The 25,541-nt window shown below is 41.5% G+C and overlaps 1 protein-coding gene across 4 annotated transcripts in view; it reads right to left on the bottom strand.

The window, feature by feature from the left end:
- The window catches only part of GRIPAP1 (GRIP1 associated protein 1), a 108,958-nt gene that overhangs the window by 72,528 nt on the left and 10,889 nt on the right, over positions 1 to 25,541 (bottom strand). For all 4 annotated transcript variants that reach the window (XM_070741215.1, XM_070741216.1, XM_070741217.1 and 1 more), the window contains exons 6-12: positions 25,074 to 25,230; positions 20,135 to 20,373; positions 18,102 to 18,149; positions 17,959 to 17,990; positions 15,742 to 15,789; positions 12,146 to 12,245; positions 10,950 to 11,027 (exon numbers count right to left, since the gene is read on the bottom strand). In XM_070741215.1, the coding sequence (XP_070597316.1) occupies positions 10,950 to 11,027; positions 12,146 to 12,245; positions 15,742 to 15,789; positions 17,959 to 17,990; positions 18,102 to 18,149; positions 20,135 to 20,373; positions 25,074 to 25,230 (702 nt within the window). The remainder of the gene's footprint in view (positions 1 to 10,949; positions 11,028 to 12,145; positions 12,246 to 15,741; positions 15,790 to 17,958; positions 17,991 to 18,101; positions 18,150 to 20,134; positions 20,374 to 25,073; positions 25,231 to 25,541) is intronic.

Raw genomic sequence — 25,541 nt, 5'->3', positions numbered from 1 at the left:
AGGGGAGAGCGAAAGCAGAAGAGGAGGAGAAAATAAGGATTAAAAATAGAGCCAAACACGGAACTAGCAGTCTCGGGAAAGGGTTGTGATTGGTTTCCATTTTGTGTTTTAGAGAAAGCAAGCTTGGAAACCAAATTTTAAAAAGAGACACATCGATTGCCTTGAAAATAAAACAATTAACGAAATGAACCACATTTCACTTACAATTACAAGGAGAAAGGAGCAGTTATTAGAGAGTCAACATAATCGTCAAACCTGTTTGAGAAAAGAAGGACGTTAAAACAAGGAAGGCAAATTAAGAGGACGGAAAGGCCCATGGGAGGAGAGGAATCTAAGAGAAGAAATGGGACAATTAAATAGAAAGGAAGAGAGTAATTTCAGTGTTAGGTTCCTAATATTAAGACCTATGATGTATCAGGACAGGTCTCCTGGGTAGAGACATCCTACTTCAAAGGGGGGATACCCAAAATATATCCAGCAACTTACTGTATATTATCATTGAAACAATGTGTGCAACCATTTCATCTATAAATTACTATATTTGAAGGAAAAATATTTCCAGAAAGTATTCAGTTGGGCCTGGGTTAGATCCTTCCACCTCATAATCTGTAATTTCTAAAACAACATTAAATTGCAGTGGCCTGAATATTAAAGTACAGTGTTCCCTCGATTTTCGCGGGTTCGAACTTCGCGAAAAGCCTATACCACGGTTTTTCAAAAATATTAATTAAAAAATACTTTGCGGTTTCCCCCCCCTATACCACGGTTTTTCCTGCCCGGTGACGTCGTATGTCATCGCCAAACTTTCGTCCACCTTTAATATTTTTTTAAAAAAATAAACTTTAATAAATAAACATGGTGAGTAATAATCTAAATGGTTGCTAAGGGAATGGGAAATTGTAATTTAGGGGTTTAAAGTGTTAAGGGAAGGCTTGCGACACTGTTCATAGCCAAAAATAGTGTATTTACTTCCGCATCTCTACTTCGCGGAAATTCGACTTTCGCGGGCGGTCTCGGAACACATCCCCCGCGAAAATCGAGGGAACACTGTATTGTACTATTAAATAAGGGGCTCTTTGTCAGGCTTAGTCAGAGCTACAAAATATAAAGTGTAGTCAAGAGTGTGTAGTTACGTTCAAACCAAGAACAAAGTAAAACCAAGGGCTGTGATTGACAGGCAGATAATGTTAGAGCTCTGTCCTCTGTCACACAATGTATATTTTAAGTACACATTACACATTACATTATATTCTTGACCTTTTTCTGTATATATTTTCTGCACATTTTTATTCCTTCAGGTATTCCACACACCTACAACTTTTTCGAACCATACTTGCTAAGAACCAGCATGTTCCACCATTATGAAGTAGACAAATCTAATCAAAGCAGCTAAGTAGGCTGACAAAGTTTTAACAGACTTGAAGAAAATCCCCAAATCCAATTCAAGAGTGGAAACTAATCATATCCATAGGTGTAACAGGAACCTGCCCACTTTAGATCACTCCCCTAGGTTTTGTCCCCTAAACCAGTGTTTCCCAACCTTGGCCACTTGAAGATATCTGGACTTCAACTCCCAGAATTCCCCAGCCAGCATTTGCTGGCTGGGGAATTCTGGGAGTTGAAGTCCAAATATCTTCAAGTGGCCAAGGTTGGGAAACACTGTCCTAAACACTTACTCTGCTACTAGGAAAATAGGGACAGTTCCAGATGCTAATCTGATAGGATAGCCAGTCAAACTTATTTGGCTTTTCTTATTAAGTTAGATTGGCTTCTGATATCAATAAAAATCTATCTTAAAGGTGAAGGTTCCCCTGCACATGTGTGCTAATTGTTTCCAGCCATAGGGAAACTAAGCCAAAGAGCCAGTGTTGTCCAAAGACGTCTCTGGGGTCATTTGGCTGGCATATGGAGCACTGTTACTGTTAAATAGGCACTGAGGTAAATGTAAATAGTTGAACTGGTTGGTGCATTCTGATTGGCTAAGAGTTTGACAGTAGGATTTTAGCGGGAAAAATAAAGTATAAAAGGAGCACACTGGCACTGTTTATTCCAGTCGCGTTCTTACTTGAAGTCACTTACAAAAAGAGCTGTCCTGCCCTTACAAATAAAAAGAGCTTTAAGAACCGACTGTCTCAGTATTTTTCAGTTACCTTCCCACCAAAATGGCCCCTATTTTTCTACTTGCATTTTTATGTGCTTTTGAACTGCTAAGTTGGCAGATTAATTCATGGCAGGAGTGGGCTTCTCCCGGTTCGGACCGGTTTACCTGAATTGGTAAAGACCTGCTGGTGATGTCACAATGATGTCACTGAACAAAATCGGTTGGTCTCGGTCCGTGGCTACTGCCATCTTTTTTTTTTGAATTTTTTAAATTTATTTTTTCTTCTGTGCATGAGCAGAAGCCAAGTTTCTAGCACTGTGCTTATGGTCGCCATTTTGTTTATGAAATTTTTCCCCCAGGGTTTTTTTGTACTGTGCCTGTGTACCTGCACAAAGAATGCACGCAGCCCAGGGGGAAGCAAACCGGCAGTGAGGTAACTTGAAACCCACTCCTGATTCAGGAGGGCTGGGAAATCAATCACAGAAGATGTTCAGGCCAAGATTTAAGAGTTGTGTAATGCTTTAAGTTTCACAACCAGAGTTGGCCGTCTCCGGGTCCCATCGACGAAACAATGTCATCTGGCGGGACCCAGGGGAAGAGCCTTCTCTGTGGCGGCCCCGACCCTCTGGAACCAACTCCCCCCGGAGATTAGGACTGCCCCCACCCTCCTTGCCTTTTGCTAACTCCTTAAAACCCACCTTTGTCGTCAGGCATGGGGAAATTGATTCCCCTGGGCCCTCTCTGCTTTATATATGGTCTGTATGAGATGTATGGTTGTTTTTTAAATTAAGGGTTTTAAATTGTTTTTAACTATTGGATTTGTATTGTTTTTGTTGTTGTAAGCTGCTCCGAGTCTCCGGAGGGGGGCAGCATACAAATCTAATAAATGATGATGATGATGATAATAATAATAATAATAATAATAATAATAATAATAACTCGGCAAACATAATTCGCCGCTACATCACGCAGTCCTAGGTGCTTGGGAAGCGCCCAACTGGTGATGAAATACGAAATCCAGCATAGTGATCTTGTTTGCTGTGTTGTATTGACATAATAATATTAATAATAACAATAACAATAACAATAATAATAATAATAATAACTTTCACGGGCTTATGCCAGAGTCGTTGCAGCTCGATTTTTACGAAGATCTAAAAATCGAGCTGCAACGACTCTGGCATAAGTCCGTGAAAGTGGTCCCAGTGGTGATCTCAGCGGACATTTGAAAACCATTGGAATTGACAAAATCTCCATCTGTCAATTGCAAAAGTCCGCTTTACTGGGAGTGGCAAACATAATTCGCCGCTACATCACGCAGTCCTAGGTGCTTGGGAAGCACCCGACTGGTGATGAAATACGAAATCCAGCATAGTGATCTCGTTCACTGTGTTGTGTTGACATAATAATAATAATAATAATAATAATAATAATAATAATAATAATAATAATAATAATTGTCATAGCTTGTATAAGTAATGGTATACAGTAAACACAGCTTTCATTTATTAAAAAGAGTAGAATCTTTTTAACATTGTGAAATATGGGTCAGGAAAGTATTCAAGAAGCATATTCTGAAAAATCCCAAAGATGGAGATTTCTAGTGGCTAGAAAAAGCCCACGACCAGTGACTCCCATGAGGATACCAACGGCTGAGGTCCATATGCCAAAAGAATCAGCCCTGGGATTTGTTGAAGTGCTGCATAGCCTTTTCAAAATGTCAAGCTCATCTCTTGGCTAAAAAATAAAGTTTAGAATGTACCCTAAATGTAAGTTAAAACAGACAGGTACGTGAAACTCAACTTTTAGGGGGGGAAATCCTTTAGGGATTTTAGAAATCAATGCACAGTAACAAAAAGCAAAAACTGAAAATTTAAGAAATAGACTCTTTTCCCACATTAGGTAGCCTGTATATGTTTTTCCCTCACTTTTTTGAATAAATCATTATAAAATAGCATATAAAAATTAAAACTATGATACAACTCTAACCTCTGATCCTGTTATATGCAAGGTTGAGCATAGGAGAGGTTGTAGGAAGCACAACCAGTGTTGTATGAGACATTGTAGTTATGGTTTTTAATTACACCATCCTGATGATCTTTTCTGTTCCTTTTCCTAACAATCTGTGATATTTCTGGAAACAATGAAATTCCCTATCTAACAATACATCAATTTTTCATCAATAATGCTGTTCTCATTACTTTGCATATTTGGAAAATTGAACTAATATGAGTGCATTGAATTGGGATTGGCCACAGGTGTATACTGGCAGTATGAATATGGATCAGTGAGAAAATACTAGGAATGGAGCCAAATATGAAGAACAAAGGTGCAAAAGAAAGAAGCGGAAAGAGAAGGAGTCCAAAAGAATAAAACTCTTGGTAATGTATATGATTATGATCCTGAACTAAGTAAGTCAGAAATTCTCATTTGTAACTTAGAAACATAGAAGTCTGACGGCAGAAAAAGACCTCATGGTCCATCTACATGAGAAAATATTATTTTAGGGAAAGAGTAGTAGATGCTTGGAACAAACTTCCAGCATATGTGGTTGGTAAATCCACACTAACTGAATTTAAACATGCCTGGGATAAACATATATCCATCCTAAGATAAAATACAGAAAATAGTATAAGGGCAGACTAGATGGACCATGAGGTCTTTTTCTGCCGTCAGTCTTCTATGTTTCTATCTCTTTCCATCCTTCTATTTGAGCAAAGCCTGATTGATGTAGTGGTGGTTTCCCAATGTTGACTTTACAAAAGATTTAAGGCAATTGGATTGATTTTAATTATTTTTATTTGTCATAGGTTGAGAATGGAGAAAATCAGAGTTTAATTCTTCTTCATAACCTTTGAGATTAAAAAAACACTTCTTTCCCTACCAGCATAACCTCAAAATCTGAAATTATGAGAGAGAGATTATGAATGAAGAAGCTTGCACTATAAAAGAATTAAGATCATGGAATGGAAGTGATTCCCATGTGCAGCGTATCGTTTTATTAAAAGGGAAGGTACTAGCAGTGCTCTACAATTATTTGGACTATTCTTGCATCACTACAACCATGGCCCAAAATTAGAGATTATACAAATATATTGTTATATTTCAACTCAGTATAACAATAAATCTGACTTCTCTGTTATCTCAACTCTTTATACTGGAATTAGTTTCTTCTTCCACTGATAGAATATACACCGCTCAAAAAAATAAACACACAATATAACAACACAATAACTCCAAGTAAATCAAACTTCTGTGAAATCAAACTGTCCACTTAGGAAGCAACACTGATTGACAATCAATTTCACATGCTGTTGTGCACATTCAACTTTGTACAGTACAAAGTATTCAATGAGAATATTTCATTCATTCAGATCTAGAATGTGTTATTTGAGTGTTCCCTTTATTTTTTTGAGCAGTGTATAATACAGCAAGCAAAATCTACATATACAGTGATCCCCCGAGTTTCGCGATCCCGATCATTGTGAAAGGCTATATCGCGATTTTTCCACCCGATGACGTCACTCCCTTCCTTTCTCATCTTTCTTTCTCTCTCTCTTTCTCTATCTTGCTTCTTCCTCTCTCACACTCTCTTCCTCCCTCTCTCATCTCTTTCTTTCCTTCTCTCTCTTTCTCTTTCTCTCCCCCTCTTGCTCTCGAGCGGCAAGCGAGCAGCCAGGCGGGCGGGCGAACGGGCAAGCGGCAAGCGAGCAGCCAGGCGGGCGGGCAAACGGGCAAGCGGCAAGCGAGCAGCCAGGCGGGCGGGCGAACGGGCAAGCGGCAAGCGAGCGGGCGGGCGAGCGGGTGACGGGCAAGCGGCAAGCGAGCAGCCAGGCGGGCGGGCGAACGGGCAAGCGGCAAGCGAGCAGCCAGGCGGGCGGGCAAACGGGCAAGTGGCAAGCGGCAAGCGAGCGGCCGGGCGAGCGGGTGACGGGCAAGCGGCAAGCGGCAAGCAATCTTGGGGTTTCCCCTTTGCCTGGGCGGCGGGAAGACCCAGGTTCCTTCGGCCGCCCAACAGCTGATCTGCTCCGCAGCGCGGCAGCAGCGAGGAGCTGAAGATGGGGTTTCCCCGTTGCCTGGGCAACGGGGAAACCCCATCTTCGGCTCCTCGCTGCTGCCACGCTGCGGAGCAGATCAGCTGTTGGGCGGACGAAGGGTCTTCCCCGCCACCCACACGCAAACTCCACCATCTGCGCATGTGCGGCCATGGAAAAAGGGGCGCGCATGCGCAGATGGTGTTTTTACTTCCGTGCCGCTACATCGCGAGTTATCGATTATCGCGAGGTGTCTTGGAACGGAACCCTCGCGATAATCGGGGGATCACTGTATTTTCAATGCTGTTAATTCTAGGGAGCAGAGATCTGTTAAGAAAACAATTCCCATTAACTGTGACACTAGCTTCACTTTGCTTCTTAAACACTTAACATCTTTATAGATTTTTCCCATCTTATGTTGCTGAATCTATCCATCAGCGTACAAATATGATGTTCATTCTTACTTCAGTTTACATAAGAACAGTGATTAAAATTTCTATGAGAAACAACATTTGGTAACTCAAATAATGTAGTGCAGTGCCCATGATAAAATATTCAACATTAAACAAAATAAAGAACAGGCACTCCCAATGACATTGCAATACATCAGTGTTTCCCAACCTTGGCAACTTGAAGATATTTGAACTTCAACTCCCAGAATTCCCCAGCCAGCAAATTCTGGGAGTTGAAGGCCAAGGTTGGGAAACACTGCAATAGATAACACAGATGCAGGTTGATTATAATCTCATGTATGTATGTATAAAATCATACAATATCACAATGTACAATTGTAGCTGCACATACAATTTATATTCAACCAATACAGGACAATCATCCACAAAGACCCTTCAGTGCTGATTCCCTTACAGAGATCATCCTAGAAACACAATGTGGGGGAACAATCTTTGTTTTTGGAGGGACAATACATGATTCAGATTCATAGTAGATAACTGACTTTTACAATTTTCTGACATTTTAGCAGATTAGAAACATAGAAGATTGATGGCAGAAAAAGACCTCATGGTCCATCTACTCTGCCCTTATACTATTTCCTGTATTTTATCTTAGGATGGATATATGTTTATCCCAGGCATGTTTAAATTCAGTTGCTGTGGATTTACCAACCATCTCTGCTGGAAGTTTGTTCCGAGCATCTACTACTCTTTCAGTAAAATAATATTTTCTCACGTTGCTTCTTATCTTTCCCCCAACTAACCTCAGATTTTGCCCCCTTGTTCTTTTGTTCACTTTCCTATTAAAACACTTCCCTCCGGAACCTTATTTAACCCTTTAACATATTTAAATGTTTCGATCATGTCCCCCCTTTCCCTTCTGTCCTCCAGACTATACAGATTGAGTTCATTAAGTCTTTCCTGATATGTTTTATGCTTAAGACCTTCCACCATTTTTGTAGCCCGTCTTTTTATCCCGTTCAATTTTGTCAATATCTTTTTGTAGCTGAGGTCTCCAGAACTGAACACACTGTTACAGATGTGGTCTCACCAGCGCTCTATATAGCGGGATCACAATCTCCCTCTTCCTGCTTGTTATACCTCTAGCTATGCAGCCAAGCTTTCTACTTGTTTTGTCTACCACCTGACTGCACTGTTCACCCATTTTGGAACTGTCAGAAATCACTGCCACTAAATCCTTCTCTTCTGGAGTCTTTGCTAACACAGAACTGCCAATACAATACTCAGATACTGTATTAGCACAATTTTACATTTATATATGCTCCTGGCTGAATATAAGGTATTATTCAGATGAAGAAAGGATGGCTAAGAGGAATTCATTCAATAAAGTAATACATGGCCTTGTCTGAAATTGCATTATTTTCAATATGGGGCAAATGAATGATATAAACCATTGAATACAGTATCTGCCTCCCCACTGAGACTAGAGATATACTCACAGGGCAGTGATACAACCGATTCCTTGAGATGAGGAGAGAGTAGTTTTACAGCAACTTTCCATTATTTACATTTAATTCTTTTGGAGTATTATTTCAACAACAGCCATTAATAATGTTTATATTTTAAGTCCCGGGTTTCTAAAAAATTTTAGCTGTTGACTTCCATACATAGAGAAACATTGCAATGTAATTTTTATATTTAACCATTCAATAGGTTTTATTAGGTTCAGTTGGATTTACTGACAAAGGAAGTATCTAGAGAAACCAGGATCTAGTTCATATCTAGATAACATCCCCATCAGCAAATCAAGATGTCTTTTATAACGTACCAAGGAGATATTGCATGCTCTTCATTCAAAAATATACTTGGGACAGACAGACAGACAGACAGACAGACAGACAGACAGACAGACAGACAGACAGACATAAAATCATACTGGATCAACATAATTCAAACACCCACACATAAGAGTATGGCAAGAATAGGAACAAAATGCCAATGTGCAACTTACTAAATTAAATAGAAAGAATAGTAGGCAAATTATTATAAGGAAAGTAAGATCACAGTGCCAAAAAACCCCAGATGAACCTCTGTTGAAGTAACTCCATGAACAAATAGGGGCCGGTTGTATCAATATTGCAGCTAGCCAACCCATTTGCTAGTCATCCATAGGGCTTGCTTTATTGATTAATCACCCACCATCCTTATATAGGTGAAACCCGAAAAATTAGAATATCATTTATTTCAGCAATGCAACTTAAAAGGTGAAACATAATATATGAGAGAGACTCGTTAAACGCAAAGGAAGATAGTTCAAGCCATCATTTGTCATAATTGGGATGATTACGGTGTACAGCTCATAAAAAACCCAAATCCACCATCTCAGAAAATTAGAATATTACATGCAATCAATAAAATAAGGAATGTGCATAGAACAATATTGAATCTCTGAGAAGTATAAGCATGCACATGTACTCAGTACTTGGTTTGGGCCCCTTTTGCAGCAGTTACTGCCTCAATGCAGTGTGGCATGGAAGCTGTCAGCCTATGGCACTGCTGGGGGTTATGGAAGACCAGGATGCTTCAATAGCGGCCTTCAGCTCTTCTGCATTGTCTGGTCTCATGTCTCTCATCTTTCTCTTGGCAATGCCCCATAGATTCTGTTGTGGTTAGCTCTGGCCCAGCTCCTGCCCCAAGGAATGTGCAGGTGGATGTGGGGGAGACATCCACATGCCGCAGGTCTGTTTTGCTCCCAGTAGATTCTGCTGATGAAGCCTACTCTGACCAAGGAAGCGTGAGTGACAGGGAAGAGGGGAGTTTGGCAGACAGCTCAGCTCAATCATCTGTATCATCCCTGGATTCTGAACAAGAATTAATGACACATCCACGCATGCGTAGAGTGATGCATAGGAGACAACAACTGAAGGATTATTACAAGAGAAAATGAGGCCACCTGTGGTTGGGTGGGGCTGCTGTAATTAGTGCTACAGATAAAGTGCAGCCTGGTGGTTTAGCCTCATGGCAGTTTATCTGATTCATTGTTTTGTCAAAATCGTGGTTTTTGCTGTTCAGGATTGTGTGTCTGGACTCTCTGGACTTTAGAATTGGACTCAATTTCCCAGTTATTGGGTGAGCAATTGCATTTAACCTGTGCCTTGTGTGTACCAGAAAATCCCTTTGACATTTAAAAAGGGAGTTGTTTCTGTTTTTCTGTTTATAAAAACTTTTGGGTTTTCCTTTTATCGTGTGGTGTGTGTCTTCCTGGACTAATTACCCTGTAATTACGGGCGGTTGAGACACGCCGGCAGAACAGATTCTATATGGGATTCAGGTCAGGCAAGTTTGCTGGCCAATCAAGCACAGTAATCCCACGGCCATTGAACCAGATTTTGGTGCTTTTGGCAGTGTGGGCAGGTGCCAGGTCCTGCTGGAAATTGAAGTCAGCATCCCCATGAAACTCATCTGGAAGGAAGCATGAAGTGCTCCAAAATCTCCTGGTAGATGGCTGCATTGATCCTGGACTTAATGAAGCACAGTGGACCAACACCACTGTGGACCAACACAGACTGTGGAAATGTTTGCATCTCATTTGGAAACCAAGGACCCAGAGTATGGAGGAAGAATGGAGAGGCACACACACTGCAAGATGCTTGAAGTCCAGTGTGAAGTTTCCACAATCGGTGTTGACTGAATCACTAAGATGATTCATTCTAAATGTTTTAGATTCCTATTAGTCTCAATCACTTGGCCAATGATAAGGGGTGATTAACATTTAGGGAAGTTTGGTTCAATCATCTACAGGACTTTGGGCTGACCTTTGTCACAGTAGCATAGGAGAAAACTACAAAACCTAATAACAAACACAAATTTATTTCAAAAGGTCACACATCTCCAGGTTTACGACTTGAGAACATTTTATCATGAGAAGCATAAAACTTTTTTCAAGCCTAAATCAGATTTTCACATTGTCCAGAACTCTTCACACCAAATGTACTCAAATAACACAATTAATACAAGCCATATAATTCTGCTTCTTTGGTGGCAAGTCTGAATCACTTCATAATAAACTTTGAAATCATATAGCTGTGTGGCCAAAACTAGAATCCATTCAGAGAGCTCACTGGGTATCTGTTACTTCTAATGCAATACACTTATCATCTTATTTCAAGAACAGGCATAAGTGTATATGTATATGCCTTTCATATGTCATTACTTCCAGTAACCCAGTAGTGCTTAAGACTGACGGGAGCTTACAAGCCCAACCCCCAAAGCAGAAACAGAGATTCAATCCTCCGTAAAGCCCTAGAAAGTAAACATCTTGCCAAAATTACAGTTTGAGGCAGATCAGAGATTCGTAACAAAGGGGGGGGGGGGGGGCAGACAGGTAGAAGGGTCACTCACCTGGTCCTGCAGAGTCTGAAGAGCCGATTCATGTTCTTTTTGACCACTCTGCAATTGGTCCTTCAATTCCAAAATGCCCTGAGAGAAAAGGAACACATTCACCAGAGAAATAAAGTAAAGGGAAGATTTCACTGTTGAATTAAATTCCACTAGAATCACACCCTGGATGGAGACAACCATGTCCATAAAAATTATCAGGTGGGATCAATGTACCTCAGAACCATTAAAAAGATAAAAGCATAGATTATTTCCTTTCTTAGGGAAATGGTGGGGAGGGGAATCCTATTTTCTAGAACAGGAAACAAGTGGCCCCATTACTGTTAGCTATATTTATTCTTTATCCACTTTAATAAGTCTTTTCCCCCAGGAAATTGCAGGAACTATAGTTCCATGAGATAGTAGAAATTTATCTGATGAGTGGCACAACCTATACGTATGATTTATAAACAAGCAAACAACCCTAGCTCCATCATATTTCTCAAGCTTCCTCGGGGAAAATTGTGGCCCCCAAAAAGACAGTCAGGATTTATACCAGTGTTTCTCAACCTCAGCAACCTTATGGGGTGTGGTCTTATTGACTGGAGAATTTTGGGAGTTGAAGTCCACACATATTAACATTGCTGAGGTTCAGAAACCCTGCTTCAGACACTGAAAGTCCAGAATTACTTTAACTATACAGATTAGAGAATGGTTCAATTGGGAGAGAGGTTTTTCAGCGGGCCGAAGGGGACATGGTTCTGTTTGCTGCCTGCATCCCATGGATGGGGCTTCACTTGTTTCCATAGCATGGTTTCTGGTATGGTGAGGACCGGTCCTGGTCCATGGACCGGGGATTGGGGACCCATGGATTAGAGCAGTGTTTCCCAACCTTGGCCACTTGAGGATATCTGGACTTCAACTCCCAGAATTCCCCAGCCAGCATTCGCTGGCTGGGGAATTCTGGGAGTTGAAGTCCAAATATCTTCAAGTGGCCAAGGTTGGGAAACACTGGATTAGAGAACCAAAGCTGGAAAGAACTGGGCAAATGCAGATCTAGGCTTTGTTTCAAGAACTCTCAACTGGTAAAACCAAACCCTTTCAATCAAGAGGTTTTCTTGCTGATGGAGCAATGCTTTCTAAATCTGACAAATTGAGTCTCTTTAGCCATGCCTTAAATGTGACTCAATCTGAACTATAAAAGGCAAAATGTCTTTTACCTGGTTTGTGGACTGGAGCTCCTGCTGCAGTTTCTGGTTACGAATTTGCAGAGATTTGAGCTCCTCTTCCTTCCGTTGTTGGATCTCCTCAATTTTGGTCCTGAGCAGCAGAAGGTAAAATTTGTTCACAGATTTTACAGGAAGGAGTGCTTTCTTCTCCTTAAGGTGCTTTGTTGCCTTTGGGTCAGAGGTGGGTTCTAACTTATCTTGCCGCCAGTTAGTTTCCTCCCGCGCAATGTGGCTGTTTGCACATTGCATGCGCATGTGCAGTGCCAAAAATTCAAAACAAATTTTTTTAAAGGCTGAAAATAAGATGGCAGCGCACATGCAGTGGCAGGAACTTGGGTTCTGAACATGTGCAAAAGAAAAAATTCAGAAAAAATATCCAATTCTAAAAATTCTAAAAAAACAAAGGAGTGAACCGGGCGGAACCCACCTCTGCTTAGGGCCATACTGCTCATTGCATCATTCTCCTCTCTTCACTTCTCTACTCTTGTAGGAAATGCTTTTTTCTTTCCCATCTCATCCACTCATCCCTATTTCCAGCTTTATCATTTGTCTTCCCAGGAATGTGGGACTTTCTTCTCAGGACCCACCACTGCAGGGAAAGCACTTTAACACCGTTACTACCCAATGCTCCAGCCCCAGTTTCGGCTGAGGCCAATTCCAAGAAAAGAAGGAAGAACCTCCACTTTTCAGCTATGCTCAACTCTGGGGCCTTTCGTGGATATATATATCCATGCTATTTAAGCAGTGTAATGAAAGTGGTTTGCCACTGCCTTCTTCTAGAGTACTCTATTACAGTGTTTCCCAACCTTGGCAACTTGAAGATATTTGGACTTCAATTCCCAGAGTTCTGGGAGTTGAAATCCAGATATCTTCAAGTTGCCAAGGTTGGGAAACACTGCTCTATTAATTCAGTGCTGAAACCTGGCCAACAGCTCTGAGCCTCCAGATGGTTCCCCCATTCCAAAATGAAATTAAGGCTAAGTTTGCATAGCACTCAAGACCAGCCAAGGTTAATTAAGAGGCAAAACACTGGATCTAAATTATGCACATGTGTCTAATCTATTCTGTATCAGGGTCTGCTTTACACAGATCATTTGTTTTCGCTAAACAGAAGAGAAACACACCAGCATTCTTGAGCTTAGAGGCCCTGCCTCACCTACCCACACGGTATTACATAGCTTTGTTCGGCTAGAACAGTGGTTCTCAACCTGGGGGTCGGCACCCTTTTGGGGATCGAATGACCATTTCACAGGGGTCACCTGAGACCCTGGGAAAAGACAAATTTCCCTGGCATTAGGAACTAAAGCTTCTATTCTGGCATCTTGGAACCTATTTTTACAATCCGACCAATCAGGTGTTTACAGTGGGGGCGTCTCTCTGACCTTCCTGCCAATCAGCTCAAAGCTCTGTTGGGAGAATTGGCGCTAGACCTATGGTTGGGGGTCACCACAACACGAGGAACTGTATTAAGGGGTCGCAGCCTTAGAAAGATTGAGAACCACTGGGCTAGAATGTAATCTGCTGTTTTATTATGAATGTAATTTGTTATATCACTACAGTATCCGAGAGCCGTACTGCATGGCTTAAATAAATGCCATGAAAATGGGGCCAATGATCATTCAAGAGGCTGGGAAGAAGGGGGGGCGGGGAAGAGTCCAAAGGTTTCCTGCTTACTTAACTGGGCCCACTTCAGACTTGTCAGGCATGAGTGCAATTCATTCCACACCATCAGCCGACTTGCTCAGGGGATTCCCGTGGGGATCACCTTGCTAGTTTTGATGCAATGCTCTCACACTGCAGTGATTTCCTGATGATCTGGATTGTAATACTGGCGGTGGATTAAGGCTCTCCAGTTTCTTCCTGTTGTTTCTCCCCTTCCCTCCCTTCCAAAAGCCTGGCTTCAAATGTCCTTTGGAAAACTCCACTCCAGCAGTGTCAAGCTCAATTTCATTGAGGGCTGCATCAGGCTATGTTTGACTTGTGGGGGGATCAAGGTGGCCATGATCAGCTTGATGTCATTTGTTTTTTTGGGGGGGGGACACCTGTGTTGGCCTGAGTAGTTTGTCAGCAAAAATTATTTATTTATTCATTCATTCATTCATTCATTCATTCATTCATTCATTCATTTGCTAGATTTCTATGCCACCCTTCTCGAGGCGACTCAGGGTGGCGTACAACATTAAATATAACAATATACAGTATAATATACTACTTTAGAACTTAATTCGTTCCGTGACCAGGTTCTTAAATAGAAAAGTTTGTAAGTAGAAGCAATTTTTCCCATAGGAATCAATGTAAAAGCAAATAATGCAGGCAAACCCATTAGGAAAGAAATAAAAGCTCGGAATTTGGGGTGGGAGGAGGAGGAAGAAGAGGAGGACAGTCGCTGCCCAGAGTGAAGGTACCGTTTCTTTTCTCTGGGTGCTGGCAGAGGTTTATTCCCTCTCCAAGCGCCCAGAGAAAGGAAAATGCTTCGTTCGCTCTGGACCGCCAAAGCCTCCTTAAGCGCCACCGAAAGGCTCCTCTGGCAGCCCAGAAAAGCCTGATGGCTGGGATTAAAGGGGGAATGGCAGGAAACTGGCCGGGCCTTCAAGCCGCTCTCAAATTTCCTGGAAAATTTTTCCAGGCTCGGGTTCTTAAGTAGAAAATGGTTCTTAAGAAGAGGCAAAAAAATCTTGAACACCCGGTTCTTATCTAGAAAAGTTCTTAAGTAGAGGCGTTCTTAAACAGAGGTACCATTGTATAAGAAATCTAAATATGGTAACTATATAAAATTATGAAAATTTACTAAAAAATACCCCATGTACACTCACACACATTCATCCAGTCCAATCATATATAATATTGGCTGGAGACAGTCTCATCACTCATGGCCCCCATACCCACTGGCACAGGTAGGTTTTTAAAGCTTTACGAAAGACCAGGAGGGAGTGGGTGGAACATATCTCCGGAGGGAGTTCGTTCCAGAGGGGCCGCCACAGAGAAGGCTCTTCCCCTAGGCCCCGCTAGTTGATATTGTCTGGCTGACAGGACCTGGAGAAGGCCGACTCTGTGGGACCTAACTGCGCTCCCGAGCTCTGTTTTCGGCTCGGACGGCCTCCTGCAACCCTCTGCCAATGAAAACAGAGTTTGGGGGGGAGGCAAACAGGCCTCCTGAGCTCCATTTTCATTGGCAGAAGCATCGTGGGTCAGTCCTTTGCTGTTTCTGTGGGCCAGATCTGGCCCATGGGCCTTAGGTTTGACACCCCTGCTCTAGGAGCCGAGGTGGCACAGTGGTTAGAGAGCTGCAGGCCACTTCGTCTAACTGCTAGCTGCAGTTCAGCAGTTCAAATCTCACCGCTGGCTCAAGGTTGACTCAGGACTTCCATCCTTCCCAGGTTGATAAAATGAGGACCCAGATTGTTGGGGGCAATAGGCTGATTCTGTAAAACCGCTTGGAGGGCTGTAAAGCACTATGAAGTGGTATATACCAAGTGCTATTGCTATAGTACTATTGCTAGTCCAACCACCCAGTGTTTCTCAAGCATGTGAAAAGTGCCTTATTGCGCTGGCACAGAGGATGAAATCCTAGATTGTTCAGCCCATACCTGCTGTCGTTGTAGAGCGCTTCTTTTTCTGTCTGAAGCCGCACAAAGCTAAAAGGGGGAGGAAAGGAGGCCAAGATAGAGAGAGAGATTAAAACACAGAGTAGAAAAGAGGCCAAAGTGAAGCCACCCTGCAGAACATACTAATATTCTCTCAGCAGTGGAGGAAAGAGCATTCATTCAAGCTCCTTGAGATGATGACAAACATTCACTTGGAACAGGAATAGCAATCAAACAGGTAAAAATCGGGGTAACTAATAATGTTCTGTAATTCTGTTCTCGCAGTTGTATTGCTCCCCTCTGGGAGGAGATTTCAATGTATTTCTAGCAGAACTGCGAGATTCTATAATAGCTTTGTTCCCTATGCCATCTGTCTGGTAAACTCACACAATTCATTTTTCTCATCATGTACATGTATACATAGGAATTGGACTATATTGTTTCTCTGTGTCATGTAATATACAGTATGTGGGTATAGGCACAATTTTGTATCCATTTATTTATTTATTTATTTTGTCACGTTTAAGTGCTGTATATTGGAGGTGGTGACCCTTTGAGAGCTATATGCAACGAAATTACATTTTAATGTATGCTGATTAGTGTACTTTCGAAGTGACAATAAAGTTATTTTATCTATCTATCTATCATCTCTATAATCTATCATCTATCTATCTATTTATCATCTCTATAATCTATCTATTATCTATCTATCTATCTATCTATCTATCTATCATCTCTATAATCTATCTATTATCTATCTATCTATCATCTCTATAATCTATCTATTATCTATCTATCTATCTATTTATCTATCTATCATCTCTATTATCTATCTATCTATCATCTCTATCATCTGTCTGTCTGTCTGTCTGTCTATCTATCTATCTATCTATCATCTCTATTATCTGTCTATCTATCTATCTATCTATCTATCATCTCTATAATCTATCTATTATCTATCTATCTATCTATCATCTCTATAATCTATCTATTATCTATCTATCTATCATCTCTATAATCTATTATCTATCTATCTATCTATCATCTCTATTATCTATCTATCTATCATCTCTATTATCTGTCTGTCTATCTATCTATCTATCTATCTATCTATCTATCATCTCTATAATCTATTATCTATCTATCTATCTATCTATCATCTCTATAATCTATCTATCTATTTATCTATCTATCATCTCTATACAGTAATCTATCTATTATCTATCTATCATCTCTATAATCTATTATCTATCTATCTATCTATCTATCTATCTAAATATCTATCTATCTATCTATCTATCATCTCTATAATCTATCTATTATCTATCTATCTATCTATCTATCTATCATCTCTATAATCTATCTATTATCTATCTATCTATCTATCTATCTATCTATCTATCATCTCTATAATCTATTATCTATCTATCTATCTATCATCTCTATTATCTGTCTGTCTATCTATCTATCTATCATCTCTATTATCTGTCTATCTATCTATCTATCTATCTATCAATCATCTCTATAATCTATCTATTATCTATCTATCTATCATCTCTATAATCTATTATCTATCTATCTATCTATCTATCTATCTATCTATCTATCATCTCTATTATCTGTCTGTCTATCTATCTATCTATCATCTCTATTATCTGTCTATCTATCTATCTATCTATCTATCTATCTATCATCTCTATAATCTATCTATCTATTATCTATCTATCTATCTATCTATCTATCTATCATCTCTATAATCTATCTATTATCTATCTATCAATCTATCTATCATCTCTATAATCTATTATCTATCTATCATCTCTATTATCTGTCTGTCTGTCTATCTATCTATCTATCTATCTATCTATCATCTCTATAATCTATTATCTATCTATCTATCTATCTATCTATCATCTCTATAATCTATCTATTATCAATCTATCATCTCTATAATCTATCTATCTATCATCTCTATTATCTGTCTGTCTATCTGTCTATCTATCTATCTATCTATCTATCATCTCTATTATCTGTCTGTCTGTCTGTCTGTCTGTCTGTCTGTCTGTCTGTCTGTCTGTCTATCTATCTATCTATCATCTATCTTCCATCCACCCACCCACCCACCCATCCATCCATCCATCCATCCATCATCTAATAAGGAATAAAGCCCATTCCTTAACCCAATATGACCAAGCTCCCCTCCCCATTCCCAAAACATACCTTTCTTGTTTCTTCTTAAGCTTTTCCATAAACTGCATAAGAGAGAAAACACTGTAAGTTCCCACCAGCAAGCCTTATCCTCCCACCTCCCACTGCCTCCTGAAAATGTTGACCAGCCATAAAAAATCTCTCTCCCCTCTTACCTTAGAGAGCTCTTGCTGCAGGCGGGAGGTCTCTGTTGTCTTGGATGCCTACAGGATGGGAAGGAGAGGCAAACACAATGACCTGTCTCAAGCATCCAAAGTCTTTCACTGATCTGGCAATTGTTTTGAACAACTCCCACCACGTGGCTCGACAAGACAACAGCCTTTTTAGGGCAGTGGTGAGACAAGGAAGAGTCAGGGGTCCTCTTCTTGGTAACTTTTAAGACTTGTGGACTTCAAGTCCTGGCGGAGAATTCTGGGAGTTGAAGTCCACAAGTCTTAAAGTTGCCAAGTGTAAAGACCTGTGATCTAGGTTTTATAGTTCAGAAATCAGCATGCTGGGGATCATTTACTTTATTCTAGGCAACCAAAAGTTCACCGTTCACTCCTCTGGGAAGAAAAATTAAAATAAAGGGGGGGACAAAGGACAAATCACTATGATCCAGACAGTTTCCAGAATCCTCTCCTGCTTTTGGGTCTTACAGTGGTACCTCTACTTAAGAACGCTTCTACTTAAGAACTTTTCTACATAAGTACCAGGTGTTCAAGATTTCGTTGCCTCTTCTTAAGAACCATTTTCTACTTAAGAATCCAAGCCCGGAAAGATTTCTCAGGAAATTTGAGGGTGGCACAAAGGCCCGGCCAGTTTTCTGCCATTCCCCCTGGATTTCTCTCTGTGGCGCAGTGTATGGGAGGCAGCCTCGCGCCAAGTGTACAGGAGACGCGTGCTCCTCCTCGCCGCCTCAGAGTCCCTCTTTTTTTTTTTTAAGCCTTAAAATTTTGGATTTTTTTGATTCCCCTCACCTCAACTTCCTCCTTTGGCAGCGACTGTCCTCCTCCTCTTCTTCCTCCTCCTCCTCCCACCCAAATTCCGAGCTTTTATTCTTTTCCTAATGGGTTTGCACGCATTATTTGCTTTTACATTTTGGGAAATGTACATATGGGAAAAATTGCTTCTACTTAAGAACTTTTCTACTTAAGAACCTGGTCACAGAACTAATTAAATTCTTAAGTAGAGGTACCACTATATATTAATTCTTTACTGAAGCATTCCCTGCCATGCTAACACTGGTGATTTTGCTAGCAACAGTTATATTAGATCAGCACCCTTTGTAAATTCTTGGTAATTTAGCTATATTGTTAGCAAATGCATATGACTGCTTATCTTACACACGTTATAATGGTGGACAGCTCACAGCCGCATTCCATAAAAACAGATAAATACACTTCTCAAAAGAATAAAGGGAATATTTAAACAACACAATATAACTCCAAGTAAATCCAACTTCTGTGAAATCAAACTGTCCACCTAGGAAGCAACACTGATTGACAATCAATTTCATTTTGTTGTCAGCACATTCAACTTTGTATAGAACAAAGCATTCAATGAAAATACTTCATTCGTTTAGATCTAGGATGTGTTGTTTGAGTGTTCCCTTTATTTTTTTTTTGAGCAGTGTATAAATCCACAGACCTGCTTTTGACCTCAATACTGATTTCAAAACGTTCTGCCTTTCTTCCACCTCCCTCAGTGTTTCCTTTGAAATAGCTGCACTTTATGTCGTTTGGCGGGCCCCAGGGGAAGAGCCTTCTCTGTGGCAGCCCCGGCCCTCTGGAATCAACTCCCCCCGGAGATTAGAACTGCCCCCACACTCCTTGTCTTTCGTAAAGTACTCAAGACCCATCTATACCGCCAGGCATGGGGGAGTTGAGACACCTTTCCCCCAGGCTTTTTTTATATTTATGTTTGGGTATGTATATGTTGTTTTAAAATATGATAGGGTTTTATGTACTTTTTAATATTAGATTTGTTTTCGCTGGAATATTGTTTTTATTATTGTTGTGAGCCGCCCCGAGTCTTCGGAGAGGGGCGGCATACAAATCTAATAAATTGAATTGAATTGAATTGAATTTATGCGCGGTGAGGAATGTCTCCCGGCTCCCGACGAACTCCTTCCCAATAGCTGCAGCTTCCAGCTGAGGCAGAAACCAACACTGGCAAAGGAGAGCAAATATCCAGGAGTCCTTCTTACCTCGAGGCTCTGCAGCTGCTCCTTCAGCAGTATTTTCTCCTCCCTCTCGGTCTGCAGCTTCAGTTCGACCTCCGAGAGAAGCTGCTGGGTAACGGCACCGCTACCATCACTGTCAAATGCCGGCCGTTCCGAAGATGTCTCTGGCACTGTGGGACAAGGCTCCGGAGAACCGTCACCTTTCCCGCCACCTCGGTTTTCTGCTTGCCGGGCCACTTCCTTCTCATAGCGCTCCTGTAAAGCTGCAGAACAAGCGCCAGCCATTTTGAGTAGGTCACAGATTCCTTCTTCGGGATCCCTTTTAAATCTGTTTTTCCCCCCACCAAAACTTGGCAACTTTAAGATGATGATGATGATGATGATGATAATGATAATGATAGCATTAGCAGTAGCATTTTAGATTTATATACCACTTAAATTTAAGCATATTGCCCCCAACAATCTGGGTCCTCATTTTACCGATCTTGGAAAGATAGAAGGCTGAGTCAAACTTTAGCCTACTGAGATTTGATCTGCCAAACTGCTGGCAGCCGGTGATCAGCAGAAGTAGTTTGCAGTACTGTACTCTAACCACTGCACCACCCAGGCTCTTAGTAATACTACTACTAATAATAATACTAATAATAATAGCCTTTATTGTCATTGTACAAAATGGTTAGCCTCTACTAGTACAATCCATAATAGAAAATACAAAACAATACTACTACTACTATTACTATTACTACTACTACCACTACCACTACTACTACTACTAATAATAATAATAATAATAGCCTTTATTGTCATTGTACAAAATGGTTTAGCCTCTACTAGTGTAATCCATAATAGAAAATACAAAACAATACTACTACTACTGTTACTACTACTACTACTACTACTACTAATAATAATAATAATAATAGCCTTTATTGTCATTGTACAAAATGGTTTAGCCTCTACTAGTGCAATACATAATAGAAAATACAAAACAATACTACTACTACTATTACTGTTACTATTACTACTATTACTACTACTAATAATAATAGTAATAATAATAATAATAATAATAATAATAATAATAATAATAATAATAATAATAATAGCCTTTATTGTCATTGTACATCATGTACACAACGAACAAGCTCAACCCGGATAAGACGGAGTGGCTGTGGGTTTTGCCTCCCAAGGACAATCCCATCTGTCCGTCCATTACCCTGGGGGGGGAATCATTGACCCCCTCAGAGAGGGTCCGCAACTTGGGCGTCCTCCTCGATCCACAGCTCACATTAGAGAACCACCTTTCAGCTGTGGCGAGGGGGGCGTTTGCCCAGGTTCGCCTGGTGCACCAGTTGCGGCCCTATCTGGACCGGGACTCATTACTCACAGTCACTCATGCCCTCATCACCTCGAGGTTCGACTACTGTAATGCTCTCTACATGGGGCTACCTTTGAAAAGTGTTCGGAAACTTCAGATCGTGCAGAATGCAGCTGCGAGAGCAGTCATGGGCTTACCCAGGTATGCCCATGTTTCACCATCACTCCGCAGTCTGCATTGGCTGCCGATCAGTTTCCGGTCACAATTCAAAGTGTTGGTTATGACCTTTAAAGCCCTTCATGGCACTGGACCAGAATATCTCCGAGACCGCCTTCTGCCGCACGAATCCCAGCGACCGATTCGGTCCCACAGAGTGGGCCTCCTCCGGGTCCCGTCAACTAAACAATGCCGGTTGGCGGGCCCCAGGGGGAGAGCCTTCTCTGTGGCGGCACCGTCCCTCTGGAACCAACTCCCCCCGGAGATCAGAACTGCCCCTACTCTTCCTGCCTTCCGTAAACTCCTCAAAACCCACCTTTGCCGTCAGGCATGGGGAAACTAAACATCTCCCCCTGGGCACGTTGAAGTTATATATGGTATGTCTGTATGTGTGTATGTTAGTACAGGGGATTTTCTTAAACTTATAATATTTTAATTAATTGGATTGTATTGGATTGTTTTTCACTTGTTGTGAGCCGCCCCGAGTCTTCGGAGAGGGGCGGCATACAAATCCAAATAATAAATAAATAAATAAATAAATGGTTTAGCCTCTACTGGTGCAATCCATAATAGAAAATACAAGACAATATGATTCTCAATTTATACAAGTAATTGGGGAAATTTTAAAAAAATCATACGTTTCCATCAGGGGTGGGTACCTCCCAGTTTGGAGCAGATAGTCCGAACCATTAGCGACCCACTAGTGATGTAATTTTAGCGCCACAGATCCAGTTCTGTCTGTGCCAGTCCATGCTCCTTTTTTCTGAATTTTCGGCCTACTTTCCTGTGCTTGGATGGCTAGCCCTCCTTCTGTGCTTTGAAAAAAGCCCTTCCACCGGCCCCTAGGTTAAAACTGACCTTTATTTCTTTGCCCACCTTCTGAGCATGTGAGGAATTGAAATCGCCCAAGGAGATGTCGCAATGCAACCCAGTGGCAAAGGAAAGAGGAACCCACCCCTGGTTTCCATATGTACGTGGAGTGATTGTGATTATATCTGACAGCTGATGGGTAGAAGCTGTTTTTAAACCTGGCTATACAGTACTTCAGTGTCTTCTGCTTGATGGTACAAGAGACACTGGCCAGAGTGTGAATCATCCCGAACTACCTTCCTTATTCTGCTGAAATAGAGAGACTTGGCGATGTCATCCAGTGGTGTTAGAGGGTGGCTAATGGTTTCTTGTGCTGAATTTATTTATTTGTTTGTTTGTTTGTTTATTATTTGTTTGTTTATTTGATTTTTTTTACACCACCCTTCTCCTTAGACTCAGGGTGGCTTACAGCATGTTATAGCAACAGCACTTTTTAACAGAGACAGCCTATTTCCCCCACAATCCGTGTCCTCATTTTACCCACCTTGGAAGGATGGAAGGCTGAGTCAACCTTGAGCCGGTGATGAGATTTGAACCGCTGACCTGCGGATCTACAAGTCAGCTTTTAGTGGCCTGCACTACTGCACTCTACCTGCTGCGCCACCTCAGCTCTATAATACAATTTGATCACTCTCTGGTAGTGCCTTCCTGTCTGCGGTGGTTAAACCAGCATACTCTGTTATACAGTATGTGAGGACACTTTCTATCATGGATTGATTGATAGAAATAAGTCATCAGCGGTTGTTTTAAGATGTATGGACCTGCAATTGTAGATGGCTTGAAAGTTCTAGGGGTGAAATCCACACATCTTAAGTTGCCAAGTTTCAAAAATATTGATTTCTAAATCAAGGACAGACACTTTAAGACTTTTCATAAACTATGAGCCTTTGGGGAAAAAAAGAAAATAAAAGTGTGGGCCAAAGTCACACAAATGCTATCTACTCTGGTTATGAATCACATTTTATTCTGCAAACAATATTTTCCTAGTCCTCACGACTGATGAAAGCTCATTGAATCTTCCACACCTTGTGGTGAATGATTATTGGGAAAATCCACCACAGTCTTCATTGTTTTATGTTACTTCCTTTTTATGTTGTATCAGAAAGTATTTGTTAGAAGATGCTTCCCCAGATTCCAGCTCTTCTCTTAAAAAATAAACAATTGGCCAATTGCCGATTGTTAGCAAATTGGCTATCAGTCCCAATTAAGGCTCTTACGAGGACAAAGACTCTCTAACCTATTGGATTTCCTGCTGTTTCTTGCTTTTTCAGCAATTACCTTCCTTGAACTTACACCTCTATTGCCTGACATGGCTGTAGATCTTAGCTCTGTTCCAACATTTGCACATTCTGGCCTATTCATAGCACACGAGGTTGGGACCATAAAGCAGGTACCCCTTCAGAGCTTTGATGCACATAAGAGCCAGGGTGGTGCAGCAGGTAGAGTGCTGTACTGCAGGCCACTGAAGCTGACTGTAGATCTGAAGGTCAGCGGTTCAAATCTCATCACCAGCTCAAGGTTGACTCAGCCTTCCATCCTTCCGAGGTGGGTAAAATGAGGACCCAGATTGTGGGGGCAATAGGCTGGCTCTGTTAAAAAGTGCTACTGCTAACATGTTGTAAGCCACCCTGAGTCTAAGGAAAAGGGCGGCATAAAAATCGAATAAATAAATTAAATAAATAAATAAAATAAGTCTCAGCAGAGGCCACGGAGAGGGCAGCATACAAATCTAATGAATGAATGAATGAATGAATGAATGAATGAATGAATGAATGAATGAATGAATGAATGAATGAATGTTTGAGGAAGGTTGCCATAGAGCCGTGATGGCATGGTGCATAGGAACCATATCGGAGGGCACAAGAAATGTTGCCCTATGTCAGCTCCTTCAGCCTTCGGAAAGGCCGTTTCGCCCTCTGGATACTTTAGGGAACTTCCCCGGAGCCCCGGAGTACAAAATAACCATCCAACGGACAAACCGGAAGTTCAGCAAACGCACTTCCAGTTTGCCCGTTGTGCTATTTTTTGCACTCCGGGGCTTCCGGAAGCCTCCCTGAACCCTCCAGAGTGCAAAAAAACCAGCACAATGGGTAAACCAGAAGTCTGTTTTTCCAAACATGTGGTTTGGCTGTTTTTTGCACATCCCAGGCTTCATTGAGGCTTGTGAGCATACGTAAGGGGTGGGGGGGGGGATAGCATGTGGGTCTGTGCATGCATGGGGGGGATGCAAAGGGTGTGGGCATATGCACACATGCTAGCACCCCCACACACACCCTTTTGGCACACAAACCAAAGAAGGTTTGCCATCACTACCCTAGAGCAGTGTTTCCCAACCTTGGCAACTTGAAGAGATCTGGACTTCAACTCCCAGAATTCCCCAGCCAGCATTTGCTGGCTGGGGAATTCTGGGAGTTGAAGTCCAGATCTCTTTAAGTTGCCAAGATTGGGAAAACACTGCCCTAGAGTGCTCCAACTTGCCAACCTTCCCCCTGTCTAATTCCTTGGACTTTCCAAACATCACTTTGAGCCCCCACACTTGTATGTCAGCAAGAATGCTACCTGCCATGTTCTTCTGCAGGGCAGAATTCTCTGCCTGTAGCCTTAAGAGCTCGCCATCCACGGAGCTGGCTGGGAACGCCCCTTCGCCGGCAGCTGCCGTCTTCCCGTCCCGAAGAATCTGATTATCCTTCTCCAACTGCTCAATCTGCGAGCACAGCTGCATTTGAAAAACCAAAGGACTGGATGTCAGTGAGTAAATACATTTCCCAGCACACTGAACAAAAAAAGACAGATGATCCAGCTAAGGGAAATTAGTCTGCAGCTGATGCCTGATATTCATGCCAAGAAAAAGCAATTGTTATCCCAGAAATGTGCTTTAAATGGAAGGGGAGTTTCCCAACCACCAGGCTGCCGCCCATTACTGGGACGCGGCATGTTTGAAACTGGGGCATGTGAGCGATGGGCACTTGAGTGGAGAGCGCTTGTGCTGGCACATGAAGCTCCCCTTATAATAATGATAATAATAAT

The sequence above is a fragment of the Erythrolamprus reginae genome, chromosome 2 (genome assembly GCF_031021105.1).
Source record: "Erythrolamprus reginae isolate rEryReg1 chromosome 2, rEryReg1.hap1, whole genome shotgun sequence".
Taxonomy (NCBI): Eukaryota; Metazoa; Chordata; class Lepidosauria; order Squamata; family Dipsadidae; genus Erythrolamprus; species Erythrolamprus reginae.
This window is presented reverse-complemented; position numbering and strand designations above follow the sequence as displayed.